At 34.2% G+C, this 20140-nt stretch overlaps 1 protein-coding gene across 1 annotated transcript; it reads right to left on the reverse strand.

Moving 5' to 3' along the window:
* Positions 1-16235: 16235 nt before the first annotated feature.
* Positions 16236-19285, reverse strand: LOC113869142 (transcription factor TCP7-like). The gene is made up of 2 exons (XM_027505312.1): positions 17607-19285; positions 16236-16350 (listed from the first exon to the last, which is right to left on the reverse strand). The coding sequence occupies exon 1, from the start codon at positions 19147-19149 to the stop codon at positions 18433-18435; it is 717 nt and encodes a 238-aa protein (XP_027361113.1). The 5' UTR covers positions 19150-19285; the 3' UTR covers positions 16236-16350; positions 17607-18432.
* Between the last annotated feature and the right edge of the window lie 855 nt (positions 19286-20140).

Below are 20140 nucleotides of genomic sequence, written 5' to 3' on the forward strand. Positions count from 1 at the left end.
CATTCGTTTGCAACAACATTAGAGGATTTTTTTACAAACTTATTTGGAGTTGATTTTACAACTTCATCTTCAGCACAAATTTATATGCAGTCTCTTTACCAACCGGATTTTGATAATGAACCTGATAATTCATCAAATGCATTTCAATAACTAGACCTTCATGATGATCCAAATCCTCCACAAGTTCATCATGAAATCCCAGAGCAACAACCACAACGACGAAACTCACCACGTCAAAGACGCCACCCTCGTTGTGGAACTGACCACCATTATGGAGATAGTTAATTACTAATGTTGTTATGAATTTGTTATCATCTTTATTAATGCACTTTATCTTCATCAATGTTACCTTAATAATAATATGAAAACGTTAATTTCAAAATATTTGTCTCAACTATAATAATTTACTTATAATTTAATATTTTATTTACTTTTTAAAAATAAATTTTTTATTCTCAAATAAAATTTATTCAAAATTATAAAATTATAATATTAAATAATGACACTTTTTAAAAAATAATTTAATTAAAATAAAATTTTTATTCAAAATATCATTTTATCATACTAATATTTATAAATATTAATTTAAAATTACATATTTAAATAAATAAATAAACAGAATAATATTTAATATATTTTTTTAATTTTGAAAAATATATTAAGTATTTTTTAATTATAAATAATTTAAGCATTAACATTATTATCTAAAATAATATACTTATTATTTAAATATTTTAAATAGTTTTTAAACATTAACTAAAATAATTTACTTATTATATATAAACATAAATTAAATAATAAACCTTATTTTATTATATATAACTAATAAAATATTTATAAATATTTATTTTAATAAAATATAAATAAATAAATATATAAATGTAGTTTAAATAATAATTTTTATTTTATTATATTAAAAAAAAAGAAAATAGCAACTCAGAATTCGGTTCCCAAATGTCAATAGCTTTCACCAAAATTGGGTCTACATCTGTAAATAAAATGGCTAAGGTGCTATTTGAGTAATTTTATTTTTTTTAACAATATTCCTGTAAAAAGCGCTAATATTTGTGCAGTTTAAAGCACACATTAAAATATAGAAAGATAAAAAAAAAACTAATAATCTATTTTTTTCAAAATATTTAAAACATGACAAATTAACAACTATGAATAAAAGTTGTAAATTATTAGAATAGATTTGGCTCATTTACATAAATAAGTCAAGTTTAAACAAATTTTTTTCATAAGTGCTTGAATTCAAGTACTGAACTCGATTCATTTACACCTTAATTATGTTGATGCATTTTAATTAAATTATAAAAATAACATTGTAAATAATTTTTTAAAGTATATATAATTTATATTTGTACTGTAATATCTTTATTTTTGTTAATTGTTATTATTATATTTTATATGATTTGATTACATATGTTGTTTAAAATTAGGAGAGTTTAAAGTTTGAAGGTTATAGGATCTCTCGCTATATTGAGACAGAGCATCTTGAACTAGACTCAATTAAGCATTCTTACTGCAGCAAGAGAGTCTTACTAAAGCAAGAAGTGGATAATGATGACATAACAACTTTCTCACTGTAGCAAAAAATTCTTGCTATAGTTAAAATGACAAAAAAAATCATTGTCTAGTTTTTTTATAATAGCAAGAGGAGAGCTCGCTCCAGCGAGAGTGATCTCGTTACAACGCAAGTTGCTCGCTGTAGCAAGGAAGTCACGAGTTTGAGGAGTATTTAAGGGTTTTCTAATGTAAAACTTGGATTACAATCCAAGTTACCATTTCTCTCTGATCTCTCATCTCTTTTCTCTCAGACAAATATCTCTTAAACCCCAATTCTTCCTTGAATCTAAACTTGCACATTCGTTCTGATTGACTCCAAGTAAGTTTCTCGAAACTTAATTCTTCAAACTCCATTCTATTTCTATGTTTTCTCTCTTCTTAAAAGTGCTCTCTTTTGTAATATTTAGGAAGATCTTAGTTCTCTGAACAAGATTTTTCACAAATCTCTTTATAAAACTTTATCTCAATGTAAGGAGAGCTCTAACCCATAATTAAAGTATAGTAATTATTTTGTGGTCTAATAAGTCTGTATTTTGGCATGCTTTTACAGCTTATATAACTATGTATAACTATTATTTTAATTAAGTTTTATATTGATTCATATATTGATTGTACAGTTTGACATAAGAAGGCTACAATTGAGTTTTGGGCACGTTTTGGACCTAAATTGGTTGAAAAATAGAGCTTTGGTAAAGTTAGTATGCCTAGACCCTAACAACCAACACAGGAGTGTTTTGACCATATGCACGACCGTGCTTGTAACAACATTTTCCTAACAACCAAATGCCAAGTTTTTGTTTTAACCCAATTAAATTGATTCTTAGTCTTATAATGATGAATCATTCTCACACAGTATGTCATATGTATAGTCTAATCAAACAAACATACTTTCAATTATAAGCAACTTGTCAGACTTTCTTCCTTGATAAATGTTAAATCCTTAACTAGTATCATACCAATTTGGTAAAAACCAACATCAAATAATTACTCACCCATTGACTCTAATAATCTTATATAACCTATAGAATTCCATACGTGTATAGTGTCAGACCTATGTTATGTGTATGCTTATTTACTCTTAAAATTAAGGTTATAATCAATTATTTATGACGTCTTTGTATTTTGAATGCATTGTTGTTTGTTAGTTATGGAAATTTGTAATCAATTTTGAATGCATTATTTATGAGAGAACACTAACTAGTAAGTGTACTAAATAGTTATAGCAAGTAATAAAATTTAGAATTCATTTTAGTCCCAAGTATCGTCCTCAAAGATTAGTTCTATCAATTACTACTTCACAAATCAATAACTATTTGAGTCAAACAAATATTAGAGATGTTTTGAATCATTTGAGAACAAAAGTAAAAGGTGCAGTAAAATGTAAATGTTCAGTAAAATAGAGCTACAAATTTTAGTAATGAAAAGATATGTTAATGAAGTTAGGACTAATTTCACCTCTTTATCAATTGCAAAACTGAAGTAGATCTAAACTCTAAGTTCCTAAATTGATTGATGATCAATTTCACTAGATTAATCAAAGTTCAATTCCTTGACTCATTGATCCTAATATTCATTTAACTATCCTAATTCCTTCGGTGTAAATCAATCAAATATTGCATTAGGCATTAGAAATTAAGAAATCACAAGATCACAAATTTTTATCCCTAAGATATCCATAACCTTGACATTCAATTCAAATTCGAGAAATTAATTCAACTTTCATTGATGAAAATCCTCTAGGTTCAATTCAATTGAATGGTTAATCTAAGAATTGCATTAAGAAAATAATTAAATATTTAATACAATCAAAGTCTTAAAATCCAGATCCACAATCAATTTAAAATATCAAAATCAGATTCATTAATCATTACCAAAAAGAAATCAAAACATGTTCTTAAAAGAAAAAGAGAAAGAAAGAGTAGAAGAAGAGGAGCTGCATAATTTTTTCATAAATCCAATCCCCAGCCTGATTCCTCAAGGTGCAGAGCTTAAAAGTCGCCCCTAATCTCCCTTTCTAACTCTTCTAAGGTGTAGAATTGAAAAAAATAAGAAAAGATTCCAAAAGATCTGAGTTTTTGGCTTTTTATAATTTTTCCTCCCTTCTTGACATTAACACTTTAAGTGGTTAAAATTGTAACGTAGAAGGTCTTTTAGAAGTTTCCTAGGCTGATGTGAGAACTTTAAGCGCCTAAAGTGGTCACTTGAAAGTGGTTTTGTCAAGTCTAATGTTACATGTTAACACTTTCAGCGCATAAAGTTGTTATGCGCAGCTGCACGTTAACACTTTTAGCAGCTAAAGATGTTACGCGCAAGCCTTCTGTGGAATTTTGCGTTGCACGTTAACACTTTTAGTACCTAAAGTTGCTACGTGCTAGCCTCTTCATAAATGTTGCTGCTGTAGTGATCACTTTCAGTATTTAAAGTTGTTGTGCGCATGTTCTTCATGGATTTTCTTATTCAAAGTGTTAACTTTGAACACTTAAAGTGTTCACTTTGAACTTCTACACTTCAAAAAACCTCCAAAGTTGTTACTTTCTGCACCCAAAGTTGTACGCCTAGTATATATCAATTGATTCTTGACTTTTTAAGCTTAATTCTTCCACTTTTTTCATTTGGATCTTGTAACGCCCCAAATTTTGTAATAGTATTTGATTATTAATATAATTGTGGAATTCTTATTGAATGTGCATTTGATGTGTATAATGATGTGAATATATGTGTATATGTGGACATGTATGTGTATATGTATATGAATGTGTATATAAGCATGAATATGAATGTTGATTGTGTATTGAGAATTGAATGTGTTTGGAATTGATTGAGAAATAGGCTAAAGGTGGACTAAAGGGACATTCTCACTGTAGCGAGAAGGTTCTAGGCAAGTGACGTGCATCTGTTGCATTTTCGCTGTAGCGAGAGGGCAACAAAGAGGGTGTTTTCTGGGTGTAATCTCGTTGTAGCAAGAGGATCTTGTTGTAGCGAGATTATGCAGAAATCAGAGTATAGTTTGGTCTGATATTTTTTTACTGTAGCAAGAAGGGGTCTTACTGTAGTGAGAGATACCTTGCTGCAGCGAGAATATCACGACTCTTAGGGTATTTGAGGGGTTTAGGGTTCAAGAAAACGTAACTTCCCATTTTCTCTTCATCTCTCTTTCGATTCTCTCGATCCCCAATTCATTTTCACCGATTAAATTACATCTAAAAGCTGTTTGTGCATTAGATTGAAGGTTGGAATCACGTTTAGAACGTTTAGAAGACAAAATATCATGTGGTGAGTATTTCCATTATTGATTTCATGTTGGGTCCTTAATTTGAGGTAAGGGGGACTCTACCCTATCTCATTGTGTATAAAATGTTTATTTTGTTATATGTAGCAATGTAGTTGAGATAAAACATAGGAAAACGTGTGGAATAATAGAAATTCATGGTAAGTATAATGTGATGGATATTGGATGTTGTGTGTGTGAAGTGACTAGATTGCAATAGGATTGTGATAAAAATTGGGGTTTGAATGTAATGTGATTGAATATGTGTGTGCATGCCATGAACACTATGAATGATTGCGAATGTGGATGAAAGTGTGTGGAAATGGCATATTAATTGTAATTGTGATTGTGTTTGAAATGGTTGAAAACTATGAATGATTATAGAGATACACTGGGGTTGTGGAAGATGAAGGCGGTAGAAATACCTTGGGGAAGAGAGGATGGTGGTGACATCAACAGTGAGCGTGGGTGCACCACAGGCCACATACTCTCCTCTTGACTCGGCCTCTGACTAACAGCTTCGCTAAGGGCCCGTGACCGCACACATTGTATCCATGAGGCGGGACCTAACTGGTGACCATTCATAGTTTGAAACTGAGTAAGTCCTTGAGGTTGAGGACATCAGGAAACTATTATCACAGTGCCACAGTGAGCGTGACTAATATGTAATAAGCACACGTGGGTGTTGTATGTATATTGTTTGATGGTGCAATAAGAGCACATGGGTATTGTATGCACATTGTTTGATGGTACAGTGAGCGCACTTGTATGTGAATTGGAGTGCAATGTTGAAAAGTATTTCTTTGTGTTTGCTTGATACATGATTTGAATTATGTTAGTAAATGGGTGAAACGTGGGAGGTGAGTCTTTGTGCTTGTGTGTGATATTGTAGAGTACTCACCCTTACATTTATTTTTCAAATGACCAAGAAGATCAGCACCAGGCTCAATGAAGGGGATGGATGAAACTGCTATAGGACTTAAGAAATTATTCTTTTGAAATTATGATGTATTAATTAAGTCTTGTAGCAATGATTTGATTCAAACTTGTAATCCATCCTTATTTTGAAATACTTTATGAAAACAATTTCTTGAAGTTATTGAAATGAAATTTTTGTGATTATTTCCTTTTAACTTGCGAAAAATAATTTTACTCAGAAATGATTATTTGAAAATAGCTAAGGTGTTATAATTTTGGTATCAAAGCAGTTCATCAAAATCAGACTGAGGTATTGGGGCTGAAGCATCCAAGGTGTATGTTAACATGTTTTGTTGACCTAAATTATGAAAAATTATGAATGTTTGACGTTGAGTTGACCTGTTAAAATGTGATTTGCTAAATATGTATGTTAGACTAAGGTTAGAAATGGTCGGTAGAGGTAGAGAAGCTGGTATCACCAATGACCTCATAGAGCGGATGACCCGTGTTTTGGAGGCCCTGGTGCATAATTAGGATGGAGAACTGGCTAAGTATAGAAGGTTGTCTACCTTCACTAGGCAAAACCCTCCAAAGTTTGAGGGAAAGTTTGACTTAGAAGAAGCTCAAAGGTGGGTGGCAGACATGGAGAAAATTTTCCATGCCATGGGGTGCAGGGAAGAACACAAGGTGACCTATGCCATATACATGCTATGTGGTGAAGCAAAAGACTGATGGAGGTTTACCAGTTAGACATTGCAACAAGAAGGTGGCTACATTCAGTGGGAGGCGTTCAAGGCAAGCTTCATGAGAAACTATTTTCCTAGGATCCAAAGAAGCAGAAGGCTCGAGAATTCCTTAACTCGAAGCAAGAAAACATGACTCTGGAGGAGTATGCAGCAAAGTTTTAAGAATTGATGAAGTATTGGCCTCACTATCAGCATGAAGATGGAGAAGAAGACTTGTGTGCTCAGTTTGAGCATAGACTGAGGCCAGAGATCCGTGCTGCTATTAGTGTATTCCAACTGATTGACTTGTCCACTCTAGTAAGCAAGTGCAGAATCTTTAAAGTCAACTCTAAGGGCAAGACTGTGAACACTAGGGGGAATGGTCCAATGAGATAAGATAGAAGACTCCCAAGATTCTCTAAGGGGCCAAACTTGAGCTCCAGTCATTCACAGTCTAGAGGAACCTCATCACAAGAGAGGAGCAACGGTAGTGGCTCTGGTTCTGGTTCTTTCAGAGGGTTAATTAGATGTTTCAGATGTGGTGGACCACACATGTTAAGCGACTACCCACAACCACATACTAACTGTAGTAACTGTGAAAAATTGGGACATACTGCGAATGTTTACTGGGCTGCTCCTAAGAAGAGTGGGAGTACGAGCACTAGCCATAGGCCAGAATCAAGGGGAAGCACAGGGTTGAAGCCGAGCATTCTGGGAAAGGTCTTTGCCATGAGTGAAGCAGAGGCTTCACAGTCTGAGGAGCTGATCAGAGGTAAATGCGTTATAGAGAGCAAATTATTAGATGTGTTGTTTGACTCTGGTGCTATGCACTCATTTGTTTCTGTGGATTGTATAAAGTGTTAGGGTTGCATGTGACTGAATTGTTGTGCAATGTTGTAGTGACTATCCTTACGGGTAAACCGATCGTAACATCGTGTGTGTCTCGGGTGTTTGGTAATAGTACACGGTAAGGACTTTAAGGTAGACCTAATTTGTCTGCCTCTTTCTCAATTGGACGTAATTCTGGGAATGGATTGACTAGCTACCAACCATGTTTTGTTGGACTACAGAGAAAAGATTTTGATTTTTGGTGCATCAATATCAGGAATCCCTAGACTTTTGAGTCGAGGTGCGTGGGAGAACACGGTAAATGCTAAGGCCTCTATGGTCATGTTCTCAATGGAAGTCAAAAATAGAGTAGAGCCAGAGTACATTTCAGTGGTAAGAGACTTCTTAGAAGTCTTCCTCGAGAATGTTTTTGAGTTGCTGCCAAAGAGAGAGATAGAATTTACCATTGACCTCATTCTGGGAGCAAGCCCGATTTCTGTGGCACTATATAGAATGTCACTGGTGGAATTAGCAGAGGTCAAGAAGTAAGTGGAAGACGTATTGCAGAAACAGTTTGTAAGACCAAGAGTGTCGCCATGGGGAACACCAATGCTCTTATTGAAGAAGAAAGATGAGAGTATGAGGATGTGCATAAATTACAGGAAGTTGAACAAGGTGACAATAAAGAACAAGTACCCTCTTCCTAGAATTGATGATTTGATGGACCATTTGAGGGGAGCTGCAGTATTTTCGAAGATTAACTTGAGATCGGGGTACACCAGACCAGGGTGAAGAATGAGGATGTACCTAAGACATCTGTTAGGACGCGTTATGGTCAATACGAGTATTTAGTGATGTCGTTTGGAGTAACCAATGCGCCTGCTGTATTCATAGACTGTATGAATAGAATCTTTCATGGGTTTTTGGATAAGTTTGTGGTGGTGTTCATTGACAACATCCTAATTTATTCAAAGACTTAAGAAGAGCATGCCGATCACTTAAGAATTGTTTTGTACATTTTGAGGGAGAGGCAATTGTCTGCCAAATTCTCCAAGTGTGAGTTCTGGCTGTCCCAAATTCAGTTTTGGGGCATGTAGTGTCAAAGGATGGAATTATAGTAGATCCTATTAAGGTGAAAACAATAGCCCGATGGCCGAGACCTACAAATGTGACAAAAATTTGCAGTTTTCTAGGATTAGCTGGCTATTACAAGAAGTTCATCGACAAATTTTCTAAAATAGCTTTCCCCTTGACGAAGCTGACCAATAAGGGGAAGGAGTTTAAGTGGAGTAGGGAATGTGAAGCTAGTTTCCTAGAGTTGAAGGAGAAGTTGACTTTAGCACCTGTGTTGGTTCTGCCCGACCCGAAGAGGAAGTTTGATGTATATTGTGATGCGTCTGGACATGGACTTGGATGTGTTTTAATGCAAGATGGAAGAGTAGTTGCCTATGTCTCGAGGCAATTACGTCCTCATGAGGTCAACTACCTGACTTATGAAGAATGCCTACCGTTGGTGGAGTTCACATACAACAATAGTTTCCATGCTAGTATTAGAATGACGCCATTTGAGGCTTTGTATGGGATAAACTGAAGAACTCCTTTGTGTTGGTACGAGACTAGAGAGGTGACCCTGTGTGCACCAAACAGTTCAGAGGCAAAATGAACATATCAAGATGATTAGAGAGAAGATAAAGGCTGCATAAGACCGGCAAAAGAGCTACTATGATAGGAGAAGAAAACCTTTGGAATTTCAAGTGGGAGACCATGTGTTTTTGAAGGTCTCGCCTGTGACCAAAGTGGGGAGAGCTCTTAAATCCAAAAAGTTGTCTCCGAAATCCAAAAAGTTGTCTCCTAAATTCATTGGGCCATTCAAAATGCTGGATAGAATCGGTCCTGTAGCTTACCAGATAACACTACCTCCGAATCTCTCAAACCTACATTTAGGAAGTTGATGAATCCATATTTTACTAAATTTTTATACATCATTTATTATTTTTTATAGAAAAGAATAGACTTAGATAGTGTAAATAAGATGAATATTCCAATTAGGCTAAATAATATAGATTTCTTAGTTTTTGGTTAATTTACATTAATTTAGATAGTTTATTTTACATGTTTTGATCATTTGAATATTGTGGCAGAAATCTCCAAGCTTATTTTGAAGAATTATTAGATTTTGAGGTGAAAGTAACTACTTTCAAGATTGATAGTGACCACTACAGCAAGCTACTTCCAGTAAAAGGACCAAAGTGTTCACTTTCAAAGCTAAAAGTGACAACTACAGCAGCCCAGAATCCACTAAGCCTACGCGTGGCTACTATGAAAGTTCATAGTAGTCACTCTAGAGTATGCAGAATTAAAGGTGCTACGCGTAGCTACTATTAAAGTTCATAGTGACAACTTCAGAAAGCAAAAAATGTACCAGTGCTGCGCGTGTCTACTATCAAAGTTGATAATGGACACTACAGAAAGGCAAAAACCAACTGATGCTGCGCGTGTCTACTATGAAAGAATGAAAACAATCACTTTGGAGGGCGCCAGCCTTAGTATAAATAGATTTTTGCCAAAGTAGGGTAGAGAGCTCTTACACTTTTCGTATCTTTTCTCTTTACTAAATTAGGACATTTTCCAGAGCTTAGGACAACCTTGGGTGACAGCCAATGGTCCAACCTAGGGTTTGGTTTCTCATTTCTCTTACTTTTACATTAATACCAATGAGTTTTTTGCATTTCCAAATTGTGTTTTTGACCTTCATTTCCATGGAGGACTAAATTTTGTGTAATCCTTAGTGAGTTCACATGGATTCTTGAGTTCTTTGATTTTAATGATAATATAACTAATTTCTTTTCATGAATTACTTCTTCCTTGCCTCTTGAATTGAATTAATGGTGAATAAGGGAGACATTGCTTAATTAACCCTAATTCGTTTTAAGGAGATTATAAACTAGGGATTGCTTAATCCTAGGTTTAATTCTAAGGTTGCGTAATCTTGGGATGAGGGATTAGAGCCTAACAAATTGCGTAATTTCGTTAGGATCATAAGGTTGATTTCCGCTTGTTAAATTAACCTAATTTATGGGAGAGAGGATGGGTGTTAAATCTTAAGTGGAATGAGGATAAAATCTATGTGGATGAACTAAGGATTGCTACTTTCTATTGTTTAAATTAATTAAACTTGGTTGCTTGCTGCTCTTTATATTGATTTGAAACCACAAAACCCCCATTTTAATTGCTTGTTCAATTAATGCCTTCAACATGTTTAATGAAGATTAATAGCCAATGTTCATGGGAGACAGTTTAGGGTAAGCCTAGTACTACATTAATTTGTTTAAATTTTGATGAGGATTTGCGACAAATCTTTTAAACACAACATGAAATCGCTTCATCAGAAGTACATGCCAGATCTTTTCCACATGATCGACCTTGACCCTGTTCAAGTAAGAGAAGACTTATCCTACGATGTGTACCCAGTGAGGATTGCGAATCTCCATGTTAAGCAGCTGAGGGGCAAGAAGATCTCACTCGTAAAGGTGGTATGGAGTGCAAGTGATGAGGGAGATGCCACATAGGAAACAGAGAGTAGAATGAGAGAATTGTATCTGAAGTTGTTTGTATACTTTGATTGAATTTTGGCAACAAAATTTCCTAAAGGAGGGGAGAGTTGTAACACTCTGAATTTTGAAATAGTATTATTTGTTTATTAATATAATTATGGAATTCTCATTGAATGTTCATTTGATGTATATAATGATGTGAATATATGTGTATATGTGTGATGATGTGGATGTGTATGTGTATACATATATGAATATGTATATATAAGTATGAATGTGAATGTTGATTGTGTATTAAGAATTGAATGTGTTTGGAATTGATTGAGAAATAAGCTAAGGGTGGACTGCAGGGACATTCTCGCTGTAGCGAGAAGATCCTAGGCAAGTGGCGTGCATCTGTTACATTCTCGCTATAGCGAGAGACTTCTCGCTGTACCGAGAGGGCAACAGAGAGGGTATTTTTTGGGTGCAATCTTGCTATAGCAATAGGATCATGCTGTAGCGAGATTATACAAAAATCAGAGTGCAGTTTGGTCTAATATTTTCACTGTAGCGAAAAGGAGTCTCGCTGCAGCGAGAATATCGCGACTCCTAGGGTATTTGAAGGGTTTAGGGTTCGAGAAAACATAACTTCTCATTTCCTCTTCATCTTTCTTTCGATTCTCTCGATCTCCAACTCATTTTCACTGATTATATTACCTCCAAAAGCCGTTTGTGCGTTAGATTGAAGGTTGGAATCGCTTTTGGAATGTTTGAAGGACAAAAAACTATGTGGGGAGTATTTCCATTGTTGATTTCGTGTTGGGTCTTCAATCTGAGGTAAGAGGGGGACTCTACCCTATTTCATTGTGTATAAAATCCGTTTATTTTGCTATGTATTGCAATGTAGTTGAGATAGAACATAGGAAAACGTGTGGAATGATAGAAATTCATTGTAATCATAATGTGATGGATGTTGGATGTTATGTGTGTGATAGAGTGACTTGATTGCAATAAGATTGTGATAGAAATTGGGGGTTTGAATGTAATGTGATTGAATATGTGTGTGCATTCCATGAACACTATGAATAATTGAGAATATGGGTAAAAGTGTGTGGAAATGGCATATTAATTGTGATTGTGATTGTGTTTGAAATGGTTGGAAACTATGAATTGTTACAGCGATACACTTGGAGTGTGAAAGATGAGAGCGGTAGAAATATCTTGGAGAAAAGAGGGTGGTGATGACACCAACAGTGAGCGTACAGGCTACACATTCTCCTCCTGACTCGGCCTCTGACTAACACCTTTGCTAAGGGTCTCGTAACTGCACACATTGTATCCGTGAGACGGGGCAAACCGGTGACCATCTATGGTGTGAAACTGAGTAAGTCCTTGAGGTTAAGAGTATCAGAAAATTGTGGTTACAGTGCCACAATGAGCATGACTAACGTGTAGTGAGCGCACGTGAGTGTTGTATATGGATTGTTTGATGGTACAGTGAGCGCACCTATCTGTGAATTGAAGTAGAATGTTAAAAAGTATTACTTTGTGTTTGTTTGATGCATGATTTGAATTATGTTAGTAAATGGGTGAAACGTGCAAGGTGAGTCTCTGTGCTTATGTGTGATAGTGTAGAGTACTCACCTTTACATTTATTTTTCAAGCGACCAAGACGATCAGCACCTGACTCAGTGAAGGAGATGGATGAAACTGCTATAGGACTTAAGAAATTATTCTTTTGAAATTATGATATATTAATTAAGTCATGTAGCAATGATTTGATTCAAACTTGTAATCCATCCTTATTTTGAAATACTTTATGAAAACAATTGCTTGAAGTTATTGAAATGAAATTTTTATGATTATCTCCTTTTAACTTGCGAAAAATAATTTTACTCGAAAATGATTATTTGAAAATAGCTAAGGTGTTACAGATCTCAACTTTAAAATCTCTAACTCAAACTTCTACACAAAATAGCTAATGTGTTGCAGAATTGGGATAAAATCTAAAACTCTAAACTATTTACACAATTATGAATATAAATGTAATTTTATAGTATTTTCAGGTTTATGGATTATTTAACTATTTATGTACTACTAAAAACTAAGCTAAAAATGTAGTAAAATGTATGATTTATCAACGACTAAAATCATGTCATCAATATTTTTGGTGTGGAAATAAATTGTTCATTAGGACTTAAGTTATTTTAATTCTTTTATAAATTATGTATATGATGTATTTTTGGAATCATAATTTATAATTATCAAACTCTTGTACGTTAACGAAAGTTAATATATGTTTATTTTCCTGCCGTCGAAGTATAAATTTATTTTGTAAAGTTCAATGGATTGATAGAAATTTATCTTTCATCATTTTAAATCATTATGTAATTTGTAAACCAAATAGTAATAAAAGTATAAGTTTTAAATTTTTGTCAAATTCTTACATCACAAATATAAATAAAATGTATTTATTTCTTATTTTTTGTTTAAATTATTTCACCAATTATATAAATAAATAACGATGTTACATGTATTAAGAACGAAAAATTTAAGTATGTTTATATCATAATTAAAATATATTTTTTTAAAAATCAACTTTAATATATTTCAATTTCTATTCATACTTAACTATATAACAATATAAGAAAATGGTACGTGAATTGAAAATAAAAAAATTTAAAAATTATTAATGTTTAATTATATAATTAAGGAATATTAATAATAAATTTTATTGATTAAAATTTATTTAAAATTATAAAATTACAAAAAAAATTAGTTTAAGAGAAAGAAAAAATAAAACGTATGTTATTTTTATAATTTTCAATAAATTTTTGTGAATAGATTAGATAGTATATTGTTACTATTCTTCTTATACGATTAGGAGGGTAGATTGGTCCCATTCACATGTTTTAAATATTTTTCTCTATAGTTTGATGTTAAAACTCTATTACAATTTTGAATAATTCAAATTCATATGTAATCTGAAGCAGAATGTTTATCCTTTGTAAATCCAATATTCGGACGTTGGTACTAAGCTTTTTTTAAAGAAGAAAGAAAGAACAGAGTGATCCTTCTGTGTTATAAATCCAATATTTAAGGAAGGATGGATCCAAATTTTGACTTTAGCTTTTATTTGTTTCCGTCATTGGTGTGAGCATTGGGGTCCCAATTTTGATTTTAATATTACTTATTAAACTCTAACAAATTGCGAAAAGAAAATAGGGCAAAAGGAACTGCTTAGATTCTATATATCACATTCGTACATATATTAAGTATATTTTTTCGAAAACATCTATTATTCACGGAAAGAAATTATATTTGAACTGAATTAGACAAGTGTAGACAATAAAATTTTTTCTTTAAATATTCAAACTCAAGATTACGAATAAAATTAAAATAATCTCACAGCAATTGACTCACACAGTTGGTGGTCACGTATATTTAGTTCTTAAAATAAGGTTTAAGGCTACAACATTAAAATAAATAAATAAATAAATCTAGCACATTCTCTTAAAAATTGACAAAAGAGAACTGTCCAAGTCTAACATAAACATTCTAATTGTATTCCTAACCTTTTGGTCCTTGCGGACAGGTAATGTGAAAAGCCACCAATGGTCCCTTAATTGAGTTACTACATTAATCTACGACAACGTCAAATTCCATTTTGTCAAAATCGCACGAAAGCTTCCACGTTGCCTTGAGCCTGGCTTTTGTGACACAGCAAATTATATCTTTTTTCCCAGCACTTTCTCCACTATAGTATCCATCCATGACAAACATACATTGCTTGTCGTCTAAAATTTTGTAGTGTTTTTTGGTTACAAGGAAAGGGAGATATATTTTTTTTGTATAACAAAAATGAAAAGTAAATTACAAATTTTAAGAAAAATTAATTACATGTGATATTAAAAATAATATTTATTATTTGACCTTCAAATAACAAAATTGTATAATTATTACAATACTGTAATGTTAGCTCATACGACATGTCTTTTAAATTTAAAATCTCATGTCTAGTCAATAAAATAAAGAAGAAAAATTAAGATATTATCCACACACCTATATATGTAACCAACAAATTATCAATTTTTATATTTTAACTTTTTAATTGATGATTATAACTACTTCTATTTTAAAATATATATTTAAATTTAATGCTATGTGAAGATGTGTAAAGAAAATGAAAGGGAAGATAATAAAGAAAAAAATGAGTTAATGTTTATGTTATTTGGATGAATGGAAAAGTAGAATGAAAATGTGTATTATATACTTAATTACTATTTTACCCCTTATATGAATGCTTGTTAGCCAAAATATAAAAAGAAAAAGGCCTTTGCATAAAACCTTCACCCTGTTTTTGCGGCCATGGCCTTTTGTTGTGATCGACACATGTGGAGTCAACTATTTTTCTTCTTTTGCCACCCTTTTCTTTTACAAACCTGAGGTTTCCAAAATCTATTGAACCAAATATAGTGAGTGTAAGAGAATTATACGTTGAAATTCATCCACTAAAACAAACGACGCTAATTTATATGTAAAATTTTGTGTGTACCACTATTATTTTCTATCCATGACAGGATCTACTTGAAACAACTTTATAATCAACTTAAACACTCCAGGGCATTTGGATACCACCGACAAACTTTGTAACATATTTAATTAGCCCAAGTCTAGAAGATTAATTAAGACCCAAAAAAATGTTAGTAATAATCTATTCATTTTTAATAAATTTACTCCACAATATAATTTTAAATTTAACTAAAAATAAATATATTCTTAGTTCTTATAAAAACTATGTTCTTTTCAACTCCTTCTGATGTGTCATTAAAGCATTGATTAAATATTAATAAGTATATATTTTTTATTAAAATTTTTTTACTAATTATTCTTAAGACAATACTTAAGAAAATAAAGGTGAAAAGTTTTTATTGAAAAGCTTGACATTTAATTGGTATTAATACATTTCTATTGTAATTTATAGAAAAGAAAGAAATCTTTTAAGTATTACCTGGAAATTGATATTAAAAATTCTAATAAACATATATTAACAAAATTAAATATTACAATTTTTTTATTTTTAAAATAATGACTACTAATTTAAAAGAATGACGCGGTAGTGTAAAAACTTATTATATTCACATGTATGAAATTAATTTATTTTACAAAAAGTCATATATTCAAATCCTATCATATGCAAATTCTCTCTCAGAAGCACGAGCAAAGTTTATCCTTTGAAAGATTAATATTGAATTCTTTGAATTTAAAAATCCCTCATACTCCGAACTTTAAAAGAAAAAGAAAATAGTGCCCACTCATCAACATTCTCCAGTTTTAAATTTAAATATGGCCCAAATCATAAAACGTTTCTAACTAGCTAGTTTCACCCCGTCATGTAATTTCAGGGACCCATCAATTATTGGAAGCTGACCCTTCTGTATTGTGTTTAGCAATAATTCAAAAACCTGTCAGCATCGCAAATTTGAATGCCCCACCAATAATCCATCTGCAGAAAAGTACAAAATTAATAAAAATGATGGGTTGGTTTACACTCAACCTCCTTCCGGTTTCCCTTTCACACACAACCACGGGATAACAAATCTAGTATTAACTGGCCAATGACTTGTTTACTTCCCAGCTCAGCTGGACCAAGAAAATAATATTATATTCACAAATAAATTTATTATTTGAATCACTTAAAATTAAGGTTATATACCATTCCTTCTATTTTAGTATACACGCATTTAAAAAAATACAACTTTAAAGTAAAAGAGCACCTATAAATATCCCCTTAATGGTAAAAAAAGCGCTTTCTAAATTTTCTTTTGGGAGTGGGTGAGGGAAATGCAATTCTTTAATGGGCAAAGTTAACTATCTCAGTTTGTTGCCAAGACATCACAGCAAACCATTCATCTTTCTCCTATTTCCCTCAAGTTATGCCTCAAAACATAGCGTGTGCTTCAGCGGATGTAGAATCCACTGTTGGAGAATATTGATATAGAATCCACCAACAGTTTATGTTAGTGGAAGATCAACGCTTCAGCTGATCCTTCTTGCAATTGCCAGTGAGTATAGTGTGTGCTTTCGTTGTGAGGATAAGATAGAGAGAGAAAGGAGAAATAGGGGGACCCGGGCACATGGTTGCTTCAAAGGGAGAGGCAATAAAAGCTTATGTCATAACGACCAATTTTAATAAGTCATTAATAAGATACAACTTATATCAGCCAATGTTGAGCTCTCCCTCATATCAGCACGAAGACCCAGATTGACTATGTTGAATCAAGTGCACCACATACGAATCATTTTAACCAAATGAAACGTCAAAAATAGTAACCATACCATGTAGGTTTATATCTTCTTATTCTTAGTTACGTGTATCATAAGATTTGAACACAGAATGTACCTAACCTTATCTTTCTATAAATGCTGAAGCTCCAAGGGAAAAGAATATCTTGGTCATGACAAGAACGCAAAACAGGTTTCAAAACACCCAAATGTGAAGAAACCATTAAATTTGAAATTTCAAATGCCTAGTAGCAGAACGAGTTCATGATCATCATATATATATATACAAAGGAAAAGAAAAAACAAATAAAATGGCAAGAATAGTGAGACATAGAGAAATAAACAGATGGGTCTTTATTAACTTGACTAACACCCAAAACAATCCACTTACATACAAGAAAACACATTATTCTCACACTGATCAATCTAAGGAATGGCTAAGAATTTCAGATAAAAATCTCAAAACAGAGGTCTTACAGAGTAGAACCAGGCCGTGTCTTTCAGATAGCAGCCATCTCTGAATCAACCAAGACCGCGCCAAATTGAAGGAGAGAGCGAGGCAGCATAGCTTAGCTCACAAAGACATTAGATGGACCACAATCCCTCAATGATGCCCAATAACATGAATTCTCAATCAGTATTGGAAAGGTTGCTCCAAGAATATGGGAGTGACAGCCGATAATGAGATACACAATCACTCATGACTCAACCTAATGCTATGAAGACTAACTAATCACTTTTAGTGACCCAATTTGGAATTTGGAAAGTGAGAGTTAGTCAACTTCAAAAACCAAAACCCTTTTGAGAGTGAAACAGATGCAACAAGCTCAATCTCTCTTCAATCACCTTGGAGCGTGACTCTTTGCACAATAACATCATTAAATTAATTTCATTCCATTAAAACTTGCATTTGCAAATTTGCAAAACGATCGATCAAGGTTCTGAAAACCACTTCCAGCCTCAATCCCAAGTTATTCATCTCATCTCATCATCAAAATCATACATACTCTCTCTCCTCCACCAATGATCTAAACAAATTCATCATCTCCTAACAACCTAATTAGTTTTCCAATCCAGGAAAACCCTAATCCAATTGAATTCCTCAATTCATGGACTTCTCCACTCAAAACTACTAAAAAAAAATTAGGAACACCTATCCCTAAAAATTTCACTAAGAATCTTCTCCTTGTCCGCAGTCCACACACAACAACAAAGTCACAGACAAAAACACACATACACACGCGTAATACATAAATATATACGAAAAGGGAAGAACACCGCCTAAGCCATCGCAATTCAACAATCAACGAGGCTCGTCGTCTCGCCGGCCGGAATTCCCGTGGCCGCCGGACAACGACGCCAGCAAATTCAGATGACCGGGAAGGTAATTCCCCAGCCTCGCCGCAGAAGCCTCTCCCATGGCGGCTTGTTGCTGCTGCTGTTGCTGATGGTGATGTTGGTGGAACATCGAACCATGCTGTTGCGTCGACACCGAAACGAGTTCCGGTGGCGCTGCGGCTGCGGCGGCGGCGGCGAAGCTCCAGACTTGGCCGAAATCGGGCCTGGAAGGAAGGGCCCAAAGAGCGTGCGGCGTGGGAGACCCAACGAGCGAAACGGCGTCGTCTTTGGCGGCTGCGTCGTCGTCCGGGCGTATGCGTTTTCCGAGAATGAAGGGAGTGGGAGGAGGAAGCAGTGGCTTGTGGTCGGAGACAGTGGAGAAGCTCGCCGGAGTCGTGCCGGTGCCGGTTGCGGCGATGATGGAGGGTTCAGCTTGCCGGAGAAGCCACTCGATGGTTTGACCGTCGGACTTGTGCCCTAACTCACGTGTCAGCTGGAAAACACGTGCGGCGCATATGATCGGCATCCGAATGCGGCGTCCTCTTCCGTCGACCTTGCTGTGACGGTCCTTCGACGGCGGTTTTTTCACGGCTAGGGCGTTTGACTGCTGGCTGTTCCGCTGCGACTCGACGATTGCGCCGTTGCTGCTGACGCCGTTAGTTGCTCCGTCAGAGTTAGACATGGTTTAAGAAAATAACAGTATTAGTAGTATAGTTTGGGTTGGTGAGAGAGAACTAAAGAGGGTTTTGTTATGGTTCGTGAGATTGAGAAGAGAAGAGAAGAGAAGAGAAGAGAAGAGTGAGGGTGCAGTAAGGTTAATGATTGAGTGAGAAACAGGAGGTGGTGGAGACTGAAGGGATGCACATGGGTTGTGGGCCCCAGTACTCACACCCCACAGCTCATACCCCTCTATCCTCCCTTTCCCTATTCTACCCTCTCCACTTCTACCCCACGCGCCCCCCAAACACACTCTCATTATTATTATTTTAATGTTTTGATTACAGCGATAGTATCTTAATAACAATGTGTAGGTTGTCACATTTTAATTAGTCTGCTTCAAATCACAGAACGAATCTTGCGAATCTCTTAATTCCAACATAAATAGCCAACTCTGAATGAATATGAAATTGTGCAAGCAATGGGCATAGGACTGTGTTTTAGTCTGAACAAGAATAAGGGACGCGCTGAAGGGGAAATGGGGTTGGGACTTGGGCAAGGGACCCCATTCCCTTTCCGTACTTCTTCGTTAGCGAGTGCAACTTTCTTGTTATCTCCAGCTACGTCTCATTATCCACTCTCCTTTTGCCACCTCTGCCTCCTGCAAGCTCCAACATAAGTATCAAAACATTTTTTTTTAAATTATATCTTTATTATTAAAATATTTTTGTTTTTTTTTTAATAATCTTACACAAAAAATCACCGCGCAGTCATGCACCATGCACTCCCATGTCACAACATTCCGGACATGTTTTTTGTCTTTTCTTTACCAATTTACCCTCCTATTTACGCCAATTTATCAGCATCTTGTATTTTAATCGTGTAATTTAAGGTAAAATTTCATTATTGTATAAAGAAAATATTTAACTTATCATCTTTTATACATTCTCACGTTAAGTTCTTTCCTGTGAAGTTTTTTATTCAGGTATGCCATAAATATTTATGCCAGAATTTAG

Source organism: Abrus precatorius, unplaced genomic scaffold (assembly GCF_003935025.1).
Source record: "Abrus precatorius isolate BTA unplaced genomic scaffold, Abrus_2018 Scaffold6, whole genome shotgun sequence".
Lineage (NCBI taxonomy): Eukaryota > Viridiplantae > Streptophyta > Magnoliopsida > Fabales > Fabaceae > Abrus > Abrus precatorius.